Genomic DNA, 19,881 nt, shown 5'->3' on the forward strand with positions numbered 1-19,881 from the left:
GGTGGTCGATTCTCTGTGCCCCATTTTACAGCTGAAGAAACTGTGGTTCACATAGGTAAATTTTTACCATAGAGAATTGTGAAAATTTGAGTTTGTTCTTAGAAACTGTGATTTAAATAAGACTTACTATGAGTCCCGTTCTGGTCTTTTGCTTGAATTCTAACCCTGAGTCTCTGCCTTGATAAAAATCTCAGTGATGGGGCACCTGGGTGGCTCTGTCGGTTGGGTGTCTGCCTTCAGCTTGGGTCATGATCTCAAGGTCCTGGGATCGAGCCCCGCATTGGGCTCCCTGTTTGGCGGGGAGCCTGCTTCTCCCTCTCCTTCTGCCCCTGCGCCCCCCATGCTCTCTTTCACATGCTTTCTCTACCTCAAATAAATAAATAAAATCTTTTTTAAAAATGTCAGTAATAATGATGTCTTTAACTGTAATTTACTGAGGCCCTACTACGAGCCTTGTGTGTTTAACTAACCAAGTGATGGGTCCAAGATTCAAACCCAAGCCAATCTGCATCAGAGCCTGGGATCCTCCCACTGTCCCTTCAAGGATGAGGCTTACTCTTGCTTTCCCCAGTGTGTTAGTAATTGTGGACTTACCTTGGGACTCCATCCATGTGACTGAGGGCTGGCTTCCTTCCCAACCCCTACCCCCCCACTGCCTCTATTCCAATCCAATCCATGGTGAGCCAGTGGGGTGGGATCAGGACCTGCTGGCGCTTCCCATTTAGAGGCAGTTAACTAACTGGAAACCAATAAAAACATAATCACAAACTCAGAGAAATGCAGTGGAAGAAAATACAGCTTATGAACTGTGTTCATACTAGGGAGCTTGGCCTAGTTTGAGGAGGGTGGTCAGAAGAGAACTTTCTGAGGAACTAATTTTTTAAAAATCAGCCTTGAGGTATAATTTACATACAAGAAAATCAATCCATATTAAATATACATTTGATGAGTTTGGGCAGATGCATATGCCCATGAAACCACTACCACAATCAAAGTAGAACATTCACATCACCCCCAAAGCTCCCTTGTGTCCCTTTGTAATCAGTAAGCAGATTACACCCACTTGCAGCCCTAGGCAACCACTGACCTGCCATCTGTCACGATAGATCACATTTACCTTTTATTGGAGTTTGATATAATTCCATATTATATGTGTGCATTTGTGTCTGGCTTTGCTCCAAATAAAGTTTTTAAGATTCATGAAAAATTAATCTCGGGCCACCTTTTGTCCCAGATCTGCTGTCACAGATCTTCTGCCACCATTGACTGCCTATCTGCTGAGCAGCCCATTGCTACCTCCCTGCCCCAACCAACCTTCTTCACTACCTCCTACCACCCAACCTCAGGCTCCCCTGTCTGCTTGGTCTCTTCTCTCACGTATATCTGGACTTATCTATAAGCACCTGACCCACTTCCAGTGGGGGATGTCTCATTTCTCAAGGCAAAGCCTCAGCTTCCCTGGCCTGGCCCTAGATTTTGAGGCCTGAGAACCCATTCTAAAGAAGTAGGAGCAGCCTTAATCTCTAAGATCCATACATTAATGAATAACAGATCAAGAAATAAAGACTTTCTTCAAGATCTGACTCAAGTATCACTCTGGAAGTGACTGGACTCTCAAAGTGCTTTATGTTTACCTCCCTTGAGGCATAGAACAATTTCTGCCATATTTAAGCATGTGTGTATGTGTGTATGTGTGTGTGTGTATACATATTTATCTCTCCATTCAGACTATATGCTCCATTAGGGCAAGAATGAGGTTGATTCTTATTTGTGATGCTCAAAGAAATAGCAAAGTGGGGGAAAATTAGGTGTCTTGAAATGTAATCCCCTCAATGACTCAAATGATCTTCCTTCCAGCCACTGAATTCACAAATTTAGAATTCGTAAGGAAAAGCACTTTTCTCATACATAAAATATTATTAATAATGAAAATTTTAAATACACTAGAATTTTAAATACACTAAAATTAACCCGTAGAGAAGAACAGAGCTTATGCTAAAGAGCAACATGAGGGGTAGACATGTTTTTCTATGATTTATAAAACCTTTGACTTTATAAACTGAAACACAGTCAAACTGTCAAGTCCAGTCTATAAAAAGCATGTACTCCATATTGAAAATGCTCACAATTCAGTACCAACAGTGAAAGAATATCGAGATTCAGGTGAAATATGAGTCAACTCTACTCAGTGTAACTGAGGACACAGTGGTCAAGGAGACATTTCACTGTTACATATTGATCTGTTTTACCTGAATCATTTATTTGGGATAAAAAGAAATTCTGCCATTATATCTGTGAAGTTAACCAAACACAGTTACCCACCACTGTGCTGTCTGTCTCCATTTGATTACAAAAAAAAAAAAAAGACCCTCCCTGCTACCATCCCCATAAGCGGGTTTATGTTCTAAGCATAATCACCTGAAGTCTTTGTAATTTAAAGGCCTAATTTTCTGCCCTTGTTTCCATAAAGACTTTTATAGCAGGCACAATACACTCCAGTAGGTAAGTAATGTATCATACCCTTGGTACATGCAAAGATTACTTCATTAATTATAAAGAAAAACTATAAAGGAGTCCATCTATTTTCTGCAACCTGTTCACAGAAAATGCCAGAGGTGGGCCTCTCAAAGTATTTGGGTGTGCATAACATTATCTTAAGCATTTGTATCCAGTTTTACATGGACAGTGTTTTAAAAGACAAACATTATTATAATGTTTATAAAGAAAAGAACAGATCCTTTTCTATCCCTCACAAATTGATCGCTACTCTGAAGAAACCACTTCTAACTATGGATTTCAGTATCTAACACTCCCACTGCCACTTCTTGATTTTTTCTTTTGTTTTCAGTACTATCTATTGACTTCCTACTATGGAAGAGGAGTGTTCAGCGCTCTTAGGTACTCCTTGACCACATCTTTCAAACACACACCTCTCACTTCGAACTTTTCCCTTCCTCTTATTTTTTGGAAAAATCAACATTCTGTTTTGCATTACTATTACAAGCTCCACATAATTCCAGATTGAGCCATGGAGTCTCCATGCTGTATTTCATTTCTTGTAAAAATGGGTTTTTAAAAAATCTTCCTGCAATTTATATTCTCTGCCCCTGCCCCGCACCACCACCCACCACCACCAAATTAGTTTCTCTGTGCCTGTGTTCTCAGAGTTGAGTTGGGTTTTTTTTTAAAGATTTTATTTATTTGTCAGAGAGAGCACAAGTAGGGGGAGCAGCAGACTCCCCGCTAAGCAGGGAGCCCGATGTGGGGCTCAATCCCAGGACCGTGAGATCACAACCTGAGCCAAAGGCAGACGCTTAACCGACTGAGCCACCCGGGCATCCCCAGAGTTGAATTGGAAGGAGAATGAAGGGGAGTTTCTCATGGTTCAGGTGTTCAGATTTTTCCTTTGCCCACTGTCTGAGCTTGTAAACAATCCTCCACAATGCCTGGGGTCCCTGAGGTCAGGTTCTCTCCGGTTTGAATTCTCTACAGGGTAAAATCTCTGCTCTTCCACACACACCAGGGAGTGGATGTGAGATTCATTTAAGTGCTGCTTATATACAGCCTTTTAACCAAGTACCTTTCCGTCAGAGGCAATTTGTGCTTCCTGAACCTTCCTGGGGTTCTCTGGTTGGACTCATCTGCTTCTGTGCTTCTGGCACGATGGCCTAACACATCAGCTTTCTCTCGTCTGAGAGAGCAGCTTCCACCTGCCCGATTTGCTCTCCAGCTTGCATTTCTTTACTTCTATTTCCTCTCCTAGTGTCTTCGTCTTTTGGGGAAATAACTCTTGTATCCCCTTTGTGGTCAGCTTAGTGGCTTTGGAGAAAAAAATGGCAGTAAGGCCATTTGTTGGATTTACCAGGTATCACCAGAATTCCTCATACAAATAAGGTTTAATTTTCTTAAACTTATATGAATGAATCTGTCGCTGGGCGCCTGGGTGGCTCAGTTGGCTGAGCTACCAACTCTTGGTCTCAGCTCAGGTCATGATCTCAGTGTCCTGGGATTGTGCCCCCATGTTCACTGGGGAGTCTGCTCGAGATTCTCTCTCTCCCTCTCCTTCTGCGCCTCCCCACCCTGTGTACATGCACTTTCTCTCTCTAAAATAAATAAATAAGGGGCGCCTGGGTGGCTCAGTCAGTTAAGTGTCTGCCTTCAGCTCAAGTCATGGTCTCAGGGTCCTGGGATCAAGCACATATCAGGCTCCCTGCTCAGCGGGGAGTCTGCTTCTCCCTCTCTCTCTGTCCCTTCTCGCTCCCCCCACCACTCATGCCCCTTCCCCGCTGCTCGTGCGCTCTCTCTCGCTCAAATAAATAAATAAATAAATCTTTAAAAAAAAATTAAAAATCTGTCACCTAAGTTCTCTCTGATTCAGATTTGGGAGTTCTAATGGTAAAGGATAATTGGTACTTCACATTCACCTACACAGTTTTGGGGTCCCAACCCCAAATGGCAAAATAATAGTAATAATAACAATAATAATAAGCAAGCAAACCAGCCCACTCTCTTATATATTACAGTGAGAAATAAACTAGGGGAGTGGCTTGATAACATAACTAAATGGAGAGACAAAATGATTCAAGAGATTTTCTTTAAAGTGGCTATCATACCCTATTGCTAAGAGGTTTTGAGCCAAAATAATACATGTTCTTGTCATGTAAGAAAACAGAAAAACAAAAGTCTCTGCAAAGAGTGGCTTCTCCCTTACATCGAAGGGCCATCTTTAATTTGTTTATTTCACGTCCTCTATGTAACTGTCACCATCCCATTAGCACTGCCTTCTAAGGGCCCCAGATGATTTCCCACCTGCTAATAGTAATGGCCTTCCTGGGGAGGGCTCTCCAAAACATCTGACTTTGAGAGCCCTCCTTCTTTTCTGGAGCCCAACGGTTTTGGTTCCATATGGTTTCTCTCTGCTCTACTCTTCCTCCATAATTGGTTTCTAAAATCCTCCGGCTCACTTTTCTTCCCTTTGTTGCTAAGCTCGGGTTCCTCATCTCTGACAGTAATACTGCAGAAAGGCTGGTTGAGGCCATTTCAATTCTCCCTGACCTCTCGAAATGCTTTAATCACATTAGGCAGTTGTATCAGGTGCTTTACAAAAAGGTTGAGGGGGGCAATGCTATGGTAGATATTATGGGGTGCTGAGTCCCCCACCATCCCACCTTCAGGGCTAAGGCACTCATTCCCCCAGCTGCTGGGGGCATTGGCAGCTGAAGGCTCTCTGGTAAGATGACCTGGCTCAGGGTCAGGCCCCATCTCCTGGGGCCACCTGCATCCAGTGACTTCCTTCACACCACACAGGAATGGATCCCAAAGGCCTTCCCCTGTAAACTCCCTGCAGGCTATTCTCCATCTTAGAGTTATTTTCAGGAACTGACCCAAACAGATGCACGCTAGTTTGAGTAGCTAGAGCAAAAGCAAAGTAGTGCCATCACAAATCTCATTCTCCCAGGGTAGACTATTTTAAGGACCAGGCATTAATGGGGCCAGTTTAAAACTCTGCTAAAACAATGCTCTCTGGGATCAGAGTTTGCGGGTTTGCAACTTGGATTTATGGCTTACCAGCTCTGGGGACCTGCCCAATTTCTGTTCAGTGTAACCATGTCTCCTTTCCTCACGTATGCGATGGCAATGACAGTCAAACTTTAGCCTGTACCAAAATCCCAGAGGGCTTATTAAGATACAGATGGCTGGTTCCCAACTCGCAAGTGTCTGAGTCAGTAGGTCTGGGGTAGGGCCTGGGAATTCGCATTTCTTTTTTTAAAAGATTTATTATTTGAGGGAGAGAGAGAGAATGAGCATGGGGGGTGGGGCAGGCAGAGGGAGAGGGAGAGAGAATCTCAAGAAAACTCCCTACTGAGTGTGGAGCCCAACACAGGGCTCGACGTGTTGATCTCATGACCCTGAGGTCATGACCTGAGCTGAAATCAAGAGTCAACTGACTGAGCAACCCAGGCACCCTGAGAATTAGCATTTTTAACAGGTTCCCAGCTGCTGCTGCTGCTGGTGGTCTGAGGACCACACTTCAAGATCCCCTGCCACAGGGTCTTGTGAAGATTAAATGAGAGAATACAGTAGTCCTCACTTTATCTGTGGGAGATATGTTCCAAGACCCCCAGCAGATGCTTGAAACCACAGATAGTACTGAACCCTACTGTACTATGTTTTTTCCTATATGTACATACCTATGATAAAGTTTATAAATTAGACACAGCAAGAGATTAACAATAACTAATAATAAAATAGACCCATTGTAAAAAAAAACCCACAAAAATAAAAGTTATGTGAATGTGGCCTCTTTCTCAGAATATCTTGGCGTACTGTACTCACCCTTCTTCTTGTGATAATGTGAGATGATAAAATGCCTACGTGATAGATGAAGTGAAGTAAATGACGTAGGCATTTTGACATAAGGGTGCGCTCCTATGGACCTGATAATAGGTAAGAATAAAGATCATCTGCTGCTAGACCACAGTTGACCATGGTAACTGAAACTGTGGAAAGCAGAACCACAGAGAAGGGGGGACTACTATATTTGCAATGTGCTGAGCTTGGGACACAGTACATGAGCACAAATCTCGGTTGTCTTTGTTGTTGCTATTGAGAAAAGCTATACTTACCGACTCAAAAACTTTGAACTGAACCTCTGTGCCTATGACAGTTTTAGGAATCCAGGAAAGCAGAGAGGGGCAATAATATCTAAGGAGAAGATGATTGCAAACAAATTCCATGGACCACACGGAACCAAGGCTGGCCAATCATAAAAGTATCACAACACTGGGGGCACCTGGGTGGCTCAGTCGGTTAGGCATCTGACTCTTGATTTCGGCTCAGGTCATGACCTCAAGGTTGTGAGATGGAGCCCTGCATCTGGCTCTGCACTGGGCATGGAGCCTGCATAAGATTCTCCCTCTCCTTCTCCCTCTGCCCCTCCCCCCACTCTATCTCTCTCCCTCCCTCTAAAAAAAAAAGTATCACAACACTGTTGGAAAAGGACAAGCTCAGGTATTTCCTTTCTAAATGGCATAAACATAATACCAATTACATTTCTGACTACGTCCCCAGGCTTGTGCAGTGCCATCAACATTTCTACCTAAACTCAGACTTTTCCTTCTTTAATTTCAAACCTATCAAAGCAGAGCTTATGGAGGGGAGGTGGAGCATGGTCTAATTATGAATAGCTCAATTGCTTTATCCCATTGAGAAAGACAAGCTTAATAAATAACAATATTCTACGAGGTAAACTTTCTTCGGTCATTACAAATACTACTTCTTATTCATGACGAGTGGAATAATTCCATTCAGGCAATTAACTACATGCCAATTTAGAGATTCCATTCCTTCAACTGCACCTGAAAGGTGATTGCATGAAGCCTATGCCCAAGATCATAGATGATGTCTGTTCATTGGGACCACATCAGGAAAGAGTAACTCAGAAAAGCAGGAATTCACTAGCAAGGATTTTAGGTTCTTTTCTACATATCTCTGTAACTCTGATCAAACAAGACTTAGATTCAAATCTAACCAACATTTTCTAAAAGCTTTTATTTATTGATTTATTTGAGAGAAAGAGGGCTTGCGAGTGGGGGGGAGGGGCAGAGGGAGGAGAGAGAGAATCTCAAGCAGGCTCCAAGCTGAGCACTGAGCCTGATGCGGGACTCGATCTCACGACCCTGAAATCATGACCTGAGCCGAAATCAAGAGTCAAACACTTAACTGACTGAGCCACCTAGGTGTCTTTAGCCAACATATTCTGACCACTACAGATGTGTCAGGCCTGGTGCTGGATGCTTATCCAAATGTATTTTGTTTAATCCCCACAACAGAAAGCAAATATAGTCTGTATTAAGGTGATAGAGGCTTAATATTATCATAGAATGGAGTAAAGTCTGCAGGAAACGTGAAAACATCAGAAATATCAATGCACCTCTTATTCATAGTGAGTGATTTGATATTTATTTTAAAGAAAGGTGGGACTGAATGTCAGAATCGGCACACTGACTTTCATTTTGCTCCTTTAATATAGCTCAGTAGCTTGCAAACTCTTGTGTGCCTAACAATTAATATGAAGGACTGTACATTCAAAACCAGATGTACCATACCTTCTAGTTGATTTAAGGGTCTTTCAAGGATACTTTAGACTGTAGGGGATTTTTATCTTAAAGATTGACTTTCAAAACTTGTTCCTACATAAAGTAAGACTTTTATGAACATTTTAAGCCAAAATTTTTGGGCTATCTAAATCCTCAACATATCAATGTAATGTTTAATTCTCTTTCATCTAGTAGAAGAATGAACCTCAATGAGGAATAAAGCCTGGACGGATAGTTCTGAAGCTCAAGGGATGGCCCTAAAGAAATGGCACGTGCTTTACTCAGACTTGAAGATAACCTTCAGGATTATATTGGAGCTATTTTCATCAATTTTTTTCAACAAATATTTATTTGGCATCAAATGCATGGCCGGTACTGCTTAGGTACAACAGTAAATAAGGCACGAATTGCTGCTCTCAGGGAGTTTACATTTTAGAATCAGAAGAGACAGATGAACAGCAGATAAATATAGATGCCATATATCATGGTCTATTTCACAATGTGAAGTAGTTTAAAGGGATAGAAAGTTATAGCGGTGGGGGGTGGTGTTCATTTATCTGACACCATCAGAGGAGGACAAGGACCCAGAGAATGGTGTCCCAGCAATAAAGTGAAGAAAGTACAGTATTTTTCAAAGGACAGAGTGATCAGCTGTGTTGCATGCAGGGGACAAATCCAATAAGATAAAAACTGAGAATTGATTGTTGGATTTGGCAACATGGAAGTCACTGACCTTGACGAGAAAGCTGTGGTGGACTGATGGGGATAGAAGCCTGACTGGAGTGGACTCGAGAGAAAATAAGAGATAGTAAGCAAGAAACAGCTACCGGGGAGCTTTGTTCAAACGGCAACAGAGAAATGTTAGAGTTGTCGGAGAGGAATGTGCAATAACGGGAGAGAAACAGTATTGCATGTTTCCATGCTAGAAGGACTGATCCAGTGCAGAGGGGAAAGTCATTGGTGTGAGGGAGAGAGGTGGACAAGTCCTGGAGTGATGTCCTTGAGTGAGAAGTCAAGAATGGGATCACCTGACCAAGGAGAGGGGTTGACTTTATATACATGGATAGAAAGCTCATTTGTCGTGGTGCAGGGGAAAATATAGAATAAAGGGACAGATACAGAAGATGGAAGCTGACTTTGGTGGGAAGTTATGGAATGTTCCCTTTTGGATGCTTCAATCTTCTCAGTGAAATCAGAAACAAGACCATCCATTGAGAATGAGCAAGGGCAGGAGGTATTGGTGGTTTGTGGAAAGAGAGAAAGGCATGAAAAGAATGCTCTAAAAGAATGGGAGAATTAATTGACCTGGAAGAAACAGTGGGATTTCTCAGCAGCTCTAAGGGCTCACCTGAAGGCAGTGTACATGAGGATTGCATCTGGTGAGCTGGCCAGCCCAGAGGCCATCTCTAGAGTGGCAGGCAGGATAGAAGGCCTAGGATGTTGTATCTCTATCTGAGGGCATGCTGCATTATTTCCTGCTGCATGTAACCATCTTCATAAATTTCTATGACCTTTGCCATTAAAGAAAGTTGACATCCTCTAGCAGGGACCGTTTGCGTCTTTGCATCAATCACAATGCTGTCCATTGTGACAAGCAAGCAAGGAGAGAATAGCATAGCATTATTCTTCAGGCACCTTGCCAATACAGTGAAGTCAAAGACCCTCCTTATTCATTCCCCAGGAATACAACAAACAGCTCTGCCTGCTAGAAATAGAAAGCATTTTGCTAGGGCCTCAAAGCCAGTCTCTCTAAACGCACTGGTTTTTCCCCTACCGCAGTCAGGTTTTCCTCCTAATTCATGGCCTGATTATCCACTTAATACCCTGAATATCATTAGGCTCATCTACATATGAAAAAATATCATATCATTACTTTGCTTCTAAATCTTTAATGACTCCTCATTTCCTAAATGATAAGTTTTAAACTCATGAGCCCAACCTGGGGAGCCCTTCTAGTATGTCCTTCTCACATGATCTCTGCCCATCCATCTTATGCCCTGGACCTCACTTACTGTGTTCCACACCTACCTCAGGAGTTAATTTAGGCTCCCAAGAGAAAAATAAATAAATAACTGAGATGCTTTTGATAGGGAAAGCTCTAGTCAATTTCTATCAAGATCCTGGCCTTGGATTAACTAAGAGAAGAACTTTCCATCATGTATGCCAGGAGAGCCTCTCAAACCCTTTTCCCACATAGTAATATGGCTCTTAAGATCTCTCTATTCTAGAACATAGCCTAACCTAAGAGAACGTCTAAAACCAAATCTCCATTGCCAATATCTCAACTGTGGATCTGGGGAATTATGGTTCAGTGTATTTCAACTAAGCTAACATATTTTCTTTAATTCAGTTTTAGCACTGTATTAGTTCAGATCCTCCAGAAAGCAAGCACCAAGATGGAATTAGAAGCACAAGAGCTTTACTGGGGGAAATGCCTGCAGTAGATAAAGGCAGAGGGAGCAGGAGAGGGAGGAGGCAAGGAGAGTCTTCAGACTGCAATGTAGGTCTGACAACTGTGAAAAGGAAGGACAAAGGAAGGAAGTTTGTGTAGGAAGAACCTCAGGCTGCAGCTGAGGTCTGAGAAAGCGTCAAGCCCGCCGATGGGTTGGCCCAGAGCAAAGACTAAGAAGTCCATGCCAGGCAGGAATCCCCAGCTCTGTTATTATTATCAGTCATTGGGTGGGAACAGCCTGAAGGGAGTGTGGCCTAGGAGGAACGCTACGGCTGATCCCAAAGGTATGGCAGCTTGGAGCTGTCAGCTAATGGTACTCCTTCCAGAACGTTCTCTCTTACGGGGCAATCTGTAAGTGCACTTCCATGCTGCCTCAATGGCTGCCATCATCTTCATTATCTTTATTCACAATCCTAATTCTTTGTTTTTACAGACATTACCAACAGACAAAGTTGCCATCTTCCAAATTTCTACAAACTTTTATACATCAGGATCTCGACTGACACTGTTCCCTCCCTCTGCCTTTCCCTTTCTTCTCTGCCTGGTTATCTTTTACTCAATCTTGAATAATTAGCCAAACAGTTCTTCCTTTATGATGTCTTCCATACCCCAACTCCTTTTATGTCCCCCACAGATGTTGGCAATACTTCAGAAAAGCGTTCATAACATTTTAGTTAGTTGTTTGCAAGCATTTATAATGCTAAATTTGAAAACTCTTTAGTGAAGGAACTATTTTTTTCTTTTTCTTTTTTTTGTTTGAAGGAACTATTTTTTATTTATTTTTGTATCCCTAACTCTATGATTCCCAAACCGTATACCCAGGCACCCCAGAGGTGTACAGGGAAGTCACAAGGGCTGTCATGGGGGTAATTAAAATTTGCAAAGAAAGCAGAATGACACAGCACGAACTCTAACTATTAAGTTGCTTGGCTCAAACTACTTAGTAAGTGGAACTGTTAGGTTTTTTTTTTTCCTTTTGGCCTAAGACTGCTGTGAAAAATTGAATGAGACACTAAAGGCTCTGTGAATGGAGAAAGTTTCAGAAACTCGGCCCTAACTCCCAATAAGCTCAGTACTTGGCACGTAACATCTGGTAAATAACTCAACTATTGATTTTAGAGAATTTATCTCACTTGCAAACATTTTATTGGCACGTCCTTTCTCTGTGCCAACCATTGTACTAAGTACTTTATATGCATTATGTCATTTATCCTTCCAACAGCACTGCAAGGTCATTAACATTGTGATCTCCATTCTAAAGTTTGGGAACCTCTGACATGGAGTCACGAAGTCACTTTCAGGAGTCCACACAGCTCAAAAGTCATGGAGCTGAGATGCCAAAGCCCATTCTATTAACCACTACACTCTACGTACCTACATACAAACTCCTAAAAAGTTTTCAAAATAACAAGCGGTGAACTTGATGGAAAATAAAAGAATCACATTCATTTCATTGCAGTATATAGTGAGAGTGACCCTTTGACAGCTAAGTAGATGAATTCATTAGGGGATACTTCTTCAACAACTATGATTGAGTGTCAGGTGCCTGGGTGGCTCAGTGGGTTAAGCATCTGCCTTCCGCTCAGGTCATGATCCCGGAGTCCTGGGATGGAGCCCCGTGTCGGGCTCCCTCTGCCCCTCCCCCCAATCGTGCTCTCTCCCGCTCTGCTCTCTCTCAAATAAATAAATAAAATCTTTTAAAAAAACTGTTATTGAGTGTCTGCTGTGTGCAAAGTGCTACAAGGGATACAAAGACGAATAAGAGATCACTCTGAAACTGACAATGTTGAAACAAAGTTCTTTTCACAATGGTTTCATATTTTCAAGACACTTTGCTCTTCTGATCTCAGTCTGCCAGTGAACCTTTTCTCTTACATCTATATTTTGCAAAGAAGCTCTTAGGGATTTAGTTTTGTCCATTCAATTAGCTTCTTCCTACTAGGGTTGAAATTTTGACTGTCTAGGCCAGCCACTGCACTTGCCCTACTTAAGTTTTAGGAGCTTCAGGCAACTGAAAGAGGATCTCCCATTCCTTCTTTCCTCTCCTTTCTAATTTAAGAGGGGCTCCTAGTTGATAAATTAACAGCAGCAGAGGGTATGAGGATCGATAAACTGAGGGTTCCAGAAGGGAGGGGGTGGAGGGATAGGGTAGTCGGGTGATGGGTATTAAGGAGGGCATGTGTAGTGATGAGCCCTGGGTGTTACACGCAACTAATGAATCATTGAAAACTACATCAAAAACTAATGTACTAATGTACTATATGTTGGCTAACTGAACAAAGAAAGAAAGAAAGAAAGAAGGAAGGAAGGAAGGAAGGAAGGAAGGAAGGAAGGAAGGAAGGAAGGAAGGAAGGAAAGGAAGGAAGGAAGGAAAGGAAGGAAGGAAGGAAGGAAGGAAGGAAGGAAGGAAGAAGAAGAAGAAGAAGAAGAAGAAGAAGAAGAAGAAGAAGAAGAAGAAGAAGAAGAAAAAGAAAGAAAGAAAGAAACAAAGAAACAAAGAAACAAAGAAACAAAGAAACAAAGAAAGAAAGTTGGTGAAGCACAGCGGGTAATGTATGAAAGTGTTGAATCACTATATCATACACCTGAAACTAACAGGACACTGTATGCTAACTAACTGGAATTTAAATAAAAACTTTAAAAAAATTGGTTAAGCAGCATGTAGGGGCAAGTGTTCTGCTGCCCTTGGTTGGCAGGGCCAGGGAGTACCAGAAGGACAAGAGTCATCATGCACAGGTCACCAGCATTGGACCTCATTGTCACCAGCATTGGACTAGCATTGGACCAGCATTGAGCTCAGGTCACCAGCATTGGAATCACTAGAGGTCTTTTGAAATGAAGTCTGGGACTCCACTACTGACTCCTGAAATCTGCTTCTTGTGGAATCTGTCCCCCCCATGTGAGTTTCACACTCCCTAAAATTAAACGAGGCCAGATTCTGTATATTTGTAGGAAACATTCAGATTGAGTTATATGTTTATAGTCAGCAATTCGTTAAGGTAAAACTGTGGGCTACAAGTCTTACATTGTTCTGACAAACGGGAGAGCTGGTATCTAGTTAGGATTCTGATGCTGACTCTGTATAACCTTTAGTAAGTCACTTAACCAGTCTGAGTCTGAGATTTTATTTGATCTCTTGTATTACAATCTTGAAGCTCTATGATTGTATTCTATTGAGCACAGTCACAAAATAATTTAAGAGGCTATTACTGGACCCTTAAAAAGCAGAAAAAAGTTTTATAGATAATGAATATAAAATAAGATAAGCATAAAGCCCTAAAAATATAAAAGAAAACTTCAGAAGGCACCATTTCAGCCCTGCACAAGCACATATCCAAAGCCTTCCAGAATTCTGTATGAATAAATGTAAAATAAGGGATTTGGTCTTACTTTGATGATTATAATACCAGGGGCAGTGGACCAGACTGAGTCAGTATCTGGAGAAATTGATGAATTTTACATGGTCTTATCTGACAGATGTAATGTTATTAATATCAGTGAAGACATAAGATAAATTGAGGAATACAGAAAATAATTTTATCATTGTGTAATCATATTTTGGTTGATTAAATTGCAAATATACTTAATTTTTATATGTAACCATGCAAGTTTAACCTGTTACTACAAATACCAAGGCAGTACTGGTGATGAGCTGAGAAGATGCAAAACACTGGCTTTTCATGCCTGACATTCCTTTCCTTAGAACATTTGAACCATCAGGAAAAGTAAAGAACTAGCTATAGAAGGGTAATATATACCCCTGGCTGAGATTTCAAAGTGGAAACTAAGTTTTCTAATTTCCCTTCTACCTTTATGGTGTTATAAAAGGTTGAGATAGAAGCCAAGAGGTTAACCATTTAAGCATTTTCAGAATCTATATTCTTAAAATGGAAGGCATTTTTCTTAGATATGCCTGTGGAAACACATCTCTGAGAGTTTTTTGATATTCTGAAAGGAGAAAAATACAGAGAAAAATCTCTCATGAATTTAGAAGCACAAATTTAGAGGCAAAAATCCTCAATAATATACTAACAAATTGAACCAATATATAAAAAGAATTATACTTCAGAGACAAGTGAGGTTTATTTCAGGAATGCAATGTTATTTGAAACTTAATAAATATAATCTACCATAGCAACAAAGAAAAATCACATGATCATATCAATCAAAATGCAGAAAAATATTTGATAAAACTCAAAACCCATTCATGATTAAAAAATCTTAGGAAATTTAAAATAAGCTCTTTGTAAATTAAAAATAGAAGGGGATTTCCTCAGGTTGACAAAGAAAATCTACCAAAATAGAAATCTATAGCTAACATTGTACTTAAAGATAAAAGACAATGTTTTCCCCCTAAGCCTAAGATTGGAAACAAACCAAAGATGTCCATTCTCACCACTTACATTCAATCTAGTATAGAAAGATCTAGCCATTGCAATAGGGCAAGAAAAGGAAACAAAGGAATGCAGATTGGAGAAAAAGAAATAGAACTATCCTATTTTCAGATGACATCATTGTCTATGTAGAAAACACCAAGGAGCCTACCAATAAGCTGTCAGAAACTAACAAGTTTGGCAAAGACACAAGATGCAGGATCAACACACACAAATTAATTGTATCCTATATACTAGCAACAAAAACATGGAAACCAGAATTAAAATGGAATATTATTTATAGTTGGGTAAACAAAAGAAATCTAACAAAACACATACAGCATCTGTATACTGAAGATTACAAAACATCAAGAAAAGAAAGTAAAGAAGATCTAAGTGAATAGACAGATATATCATATTCATGGATTAGAAGACTCACTATAGTAAAGATGTTAGCTTTTCCCCAACTTGATCTATAGCTTTAATGCAATTCCTATCATAGGCCTAGCAAGGTTTTGGTTTGTTTGTTTTTTTGTTTTTTTTTTTTTTGCAGATATAGAGAAACAAATTCTAAAATTTATATGGAAAGGCAAAGGAACTAGAATAGTTAAAGGAATTTTTACAAAGAATAAAGTAAGGAATCTGAGATCACAACTTAATATATATCTACAGCAAGCAAGACAATGTGTTATTAAAGAAGAAAGAGACATACAGATCAATGTAACAGAACACAGAACTGAAAAATAGATTAACACAGATACGTCCAGATGATTTTTTATAAAGGTGCAAAAACAGCTCAATGGAGGAAAGATAGTTGTTTTCAACAAATTGTGCTAGAACAATTGGACATCCACAGGCAAAAAAAAAAACCCAAAAAAACCTTTGATCTAATCCTCACACTGCATACAAAAATTAATTCAAAATGGATCATGAATTTAAATGTAAAATGAGGAACTATAGAAGAAAACATAGGAAAACATATTTGGGATCTAATTCTAGGTGATGACCTACTGCTTAAAGATGACTCCAAAACCATGTCCCATCTAAGGAAAGTCATAAATTGGGCCTCTTCCAAATTAAAAACTTTTATGCTACAAATAATACCCTAGTGTGAGGATGAAAAGACAAACTACAGATGGGGAGAAAATAATTGCAAACCATATATCTAAAAAAGGCCTTATATCTAGAGTTTATAAGTAACTCTCAAAATGCAACAGTTTTCTTTTTTTACAAATAACTCAATTTAAAATGGGTAAAAAACCACAAAAAGATATTTCTACAAAGAGAAGATACAGATGGTGAGAAACATGTGAAAATGTTCAAAGTCATTGGCCATTAGGGATATGGACATTAAAACCACAATGAGATATCACTACATACCTTTTAAAAAGCTAAAATAAAAGTCAGTGATAGTGCCAAATGCTGGCAAAGAAATGAAGAAATGAGCTCTAATATACTACTGGTGGGAATGTCAAATGGTACAGCCACTCTAAAAAATAGTTTGTTTCCTACAAAACTAAACATGCATTTATAGGACTCAGCAATCACACTGTTGGGCATGATCTCTGAGGAATGAAAATGTATGTTCACCAAAACACTTGCACATGAATACTCATAGTGGCTTTGTTCACAATAGCAAAATATTAGAAACAACCCAAATGCCTTTCAATAGGTGAGTGGTTGAGAAAACTCCGGTACATACATACAACGCAATACTGCTCAGAAATAAAAATGAATGAACTAATGATATATGCAACAAGCTGGTTGGACCTCAAGGGCATTGCACTTAATAAAAAATGTCTCAAGGTGCCTGGGTGGCTCAGTTGGTTAAGCGATGGCCTCTTAATTTTGGCTCAGGTCATGATCTCAGGGTCCTAGGATACAGCCCCGCGTTGGGCTCCCTGCTCAGCGGGAAGTCTGCTGGAGATTCTTTCCCTCTCCTCCCTCTACCCCTCCCCCTGCTCGTGCACTCTAAATAAATAAATAAATAAATAAATAAATAAATAAATAAATAAATAAAATCTTTTAAATATGGTTCCACTTACACAGCATCCTTGAAATGACAAAGCTATAGAAATGACAAACAGATTAGTGGTTTCCAAGGGACAGAACAAGAGTAGGGTAGTGAGTAGGTATGAATTCAGAGGTAGTATGAGGGAGTTTTTTGATGGAATAATTCTATATCTTGATTGTAGTGATGGTTATTAAATCTATACATAGATTTATTAAAATCTATACATAGAATAAAATTATATGGAAATATACATATACATAAAATGTAGGTTAAAAATGGTGAAAACTAAAAAAGGTCTGTATTCTTTTTTTTTGGTATATTTTATTTACATTTTATATTTAAAGAGAATCAATACAAATCGGGAAATATTTACAGCATTTCAAATCAAATGGGTTGTCAACATGTTCAAATCAGTGTACAAGAATGCAATGGTTTTGTCCATTCTACATTTAGCAAACAAAAATACATGTCTGTTCAGCTTTTGCCTAAATTCTGTTGGAATTTGCACTGGAAACACAACTTTAAAACCAAGATAAGCCACACAGAATACAAATAAAGTGCAGTTTTAAGTAGCTCTATTTTACTTTGGTGGATGAAAGCTTCAAACTTTATATTAAGGCACCTGGAATTCTCCCCCCCCCCCCATTCTTTTTCAAACACCAAGAAAATGTGTTCACAAAATTTATAGCTATATGGACAGAATTTTTGTTTACCTAATGTAATTTTAGCCCATTTAGGTAAAATGTAAACTCAATTTTCAAAGTTGACATTGTTTGGAAAACATTTTCTACAGAATGATTTCTGCAGACAAATTCATACACAAAGATCAATTACCAATTTTTGTGTGACTTACTCATTATCATTTTCAAATAGTATGATAATTTATATACTCTGCTTTTGAAAATCCCATAATTTTGAGGAATAGTTATACAGCATTTTTATAAAGAATCTTTTTGTCTATAATCTTATGTCAAATTGGTGTCATTAATATACCAATCAATCCAGTCCAGTCCATATTCTCTGATAAACTATGCTCAACACTCACATGAAGTACATTTAGCCTAATTTTTAAAAACAAGAAATTGTTAAAATGAATACTTTGCTTTAATCTTGTTCTATCAACTTAATGTAGCCTAAAGAGACATTTCATGAAGTACTAGCCTAAGTTTGCATTGCTTTTTACATTACAATTCCAGATCAATATAAGCACCTGGAGAAAAACCCTGACACGGATAGCCCAAGCTAAAATAGTAGTATTTTTAATTAAGATACTATCATAAAATAAAGTGATTACAGCTACTCCACATTTTAAAAGCAACATGTTTTTATAAGAAAATTGTTATAAATGAAAACCATGACTACTTGAAGAGAGTTTTAAATGTTTAAAAATGTTGCTATCACTATCGAGAGGACACTTGCCTATGAAAAACATTATGAGTTTGTGGAAAAAAGTTAATAGATTAAATATTTTAAGTAATTTAACTATAGCATTATAGTAGTCATCTCAGCACTTTCAGTATCATTCTTATTTAATTAAGTTTATCCAGTTCATTAATAGTAAACTAGCCCTGATTGGCAGTTCTGTTATTACTAAAGTTTCAAGTTTTCTATTGACACAGATTTTATGATTTAATTTCTCGAACAGCAGTCTCTTGATCAGGAGTTTCATCTTCTTCAAAGGTTGGGTTGTCAACATGAGGAACACCATCCACTGCCATGGAACTTGCCTCATGGTTTACCAGCTGGAGATTTTCATTTGCTGACTGCACATGTTCTTCTAAAGGTGGTTCATCTGCTCCCTGAACAGAAGCATAGCCAGACGATGCAGTCTCACTGCGATTATCCTCTTCATGAGGAGAGGCACTATTTGATGTTTCATTGGAAACAGGGACTTGTAAAGACACTGATCCATCTTCAACATCCACCTCAATTCCCAAAGCTTTGAGTATGTCACATTTGCACATGGGGCAAGTCCTGTGTTCTAACAGCCATGGGTCAACCCATGTCTTATGGAAAATATGGTTGCAGGTTAAGATGCGCACCAAATCATTTGGTTTATACAGTTCAATACACACAGCACAACTATCTCCATCAGGGCCAATTTCCTTGTCTCCTTGTTTCAGTGTACGTAGTTGAAGCCTCCCAATAGCTTTTTTAGCAGCTGCCTTTAATTGTCTCTGTTTCCTGCTTTGAGCTCTTGCATTCCGTAATCTTCGAGCAGAATAAAAGATAAAATAGCCCACAGTTGCTGCCGTAATAATAAAAAAGGACACAGGAACGAAGAAAATTGAATAGTGATTCACCCAAGGGCCATGTTTTTCCCTACTTCGATGACCATTGTTACTTGTATGCCTCTTTGAATAGATGGTAGAATTTTTGTGCCTTTCAGATTGCCAATCATGATTGCAACAATGTCTCCTGCACCCGGGTGAGACATGGGGATGACCTCATTGCGGGTCCCCGGGAAGTTAAAGATGACGGCTCCAGACGCCCCTCTCTCGTAAGCCAGATGGACCTTGTCGGCGAAGGTGCAGCCCCCGCCGCGCTGGATGAGGGCCAACCAAGAGACCTGCACGGTGCTTCCCCAGTCCCCTGGGACCGTGGGCACCGTGAAATTCGTGTGCGGGTACAGGCGTTGAGCGCCCCCGGCCCGTCGGGCGGCACCGGGATCCCAGCCACAGGCTCGAGCGGCGAATCCTGGCCGTACACGCCCTCCTCGCTCAGCTCCCACACTGTGCGGTTCACTCCGGTGTGCGGAACCCGCCAGGACACGTTGAGGTACGCGGTCCACACTGCCTCGGCTCCCCGGGAGCCGGGGGCATGGGGGCTCAGCGCCAGCAGGAAGCACCACGCCAGCAATCGGGAAAAGCCGCAGCCGCCGCGGCACAAGACCCCGGCCCCGGGCGGCGGCCCCATGGCGCGCGCGCTCTGCGGTTCCCGAGG

General features: G+C 40.3%; 1 protein-coding gene across 1 annotated transcript; it reads right to left on the minus strand.

The window, feature by feature from the left end:
* Nucleotides 1-18,405: 18,405 nt before the first annotated feature.
* On the minus strand, nt 18,406-19,881 carry LOC123845761 (E3 ubiquitin-protein ligase RNF128-like). The gene is given in 3 exon segments (XM_045876548.3): nt 18,406-19,258; nt 19,261-19,566; nt 19,569-19,881. Coding segments are annotated over 3 exon segments (1,290 nt in total). The 5' UTR covers nt 19,855-19,881; the 3' UTR covers nt 18,406-18,560.

The sequence above is a fragment of the Mirounga angustirostris genome, unplaced genomic scaffold, assembly GCF_029215605.1.
Source record: "Mirounga angustirostris isolate CCGP_5_RB_7025 unplaced genomic scaffold, mMirAng1.0.hap1 SCAF_11, whole genome shotgun sequence".
NCBI lineage: Eukaryota > Metazoa > Chordata > Mammalia > Carnivora > Phocidae > Mirounga > Mirounga angustirostris.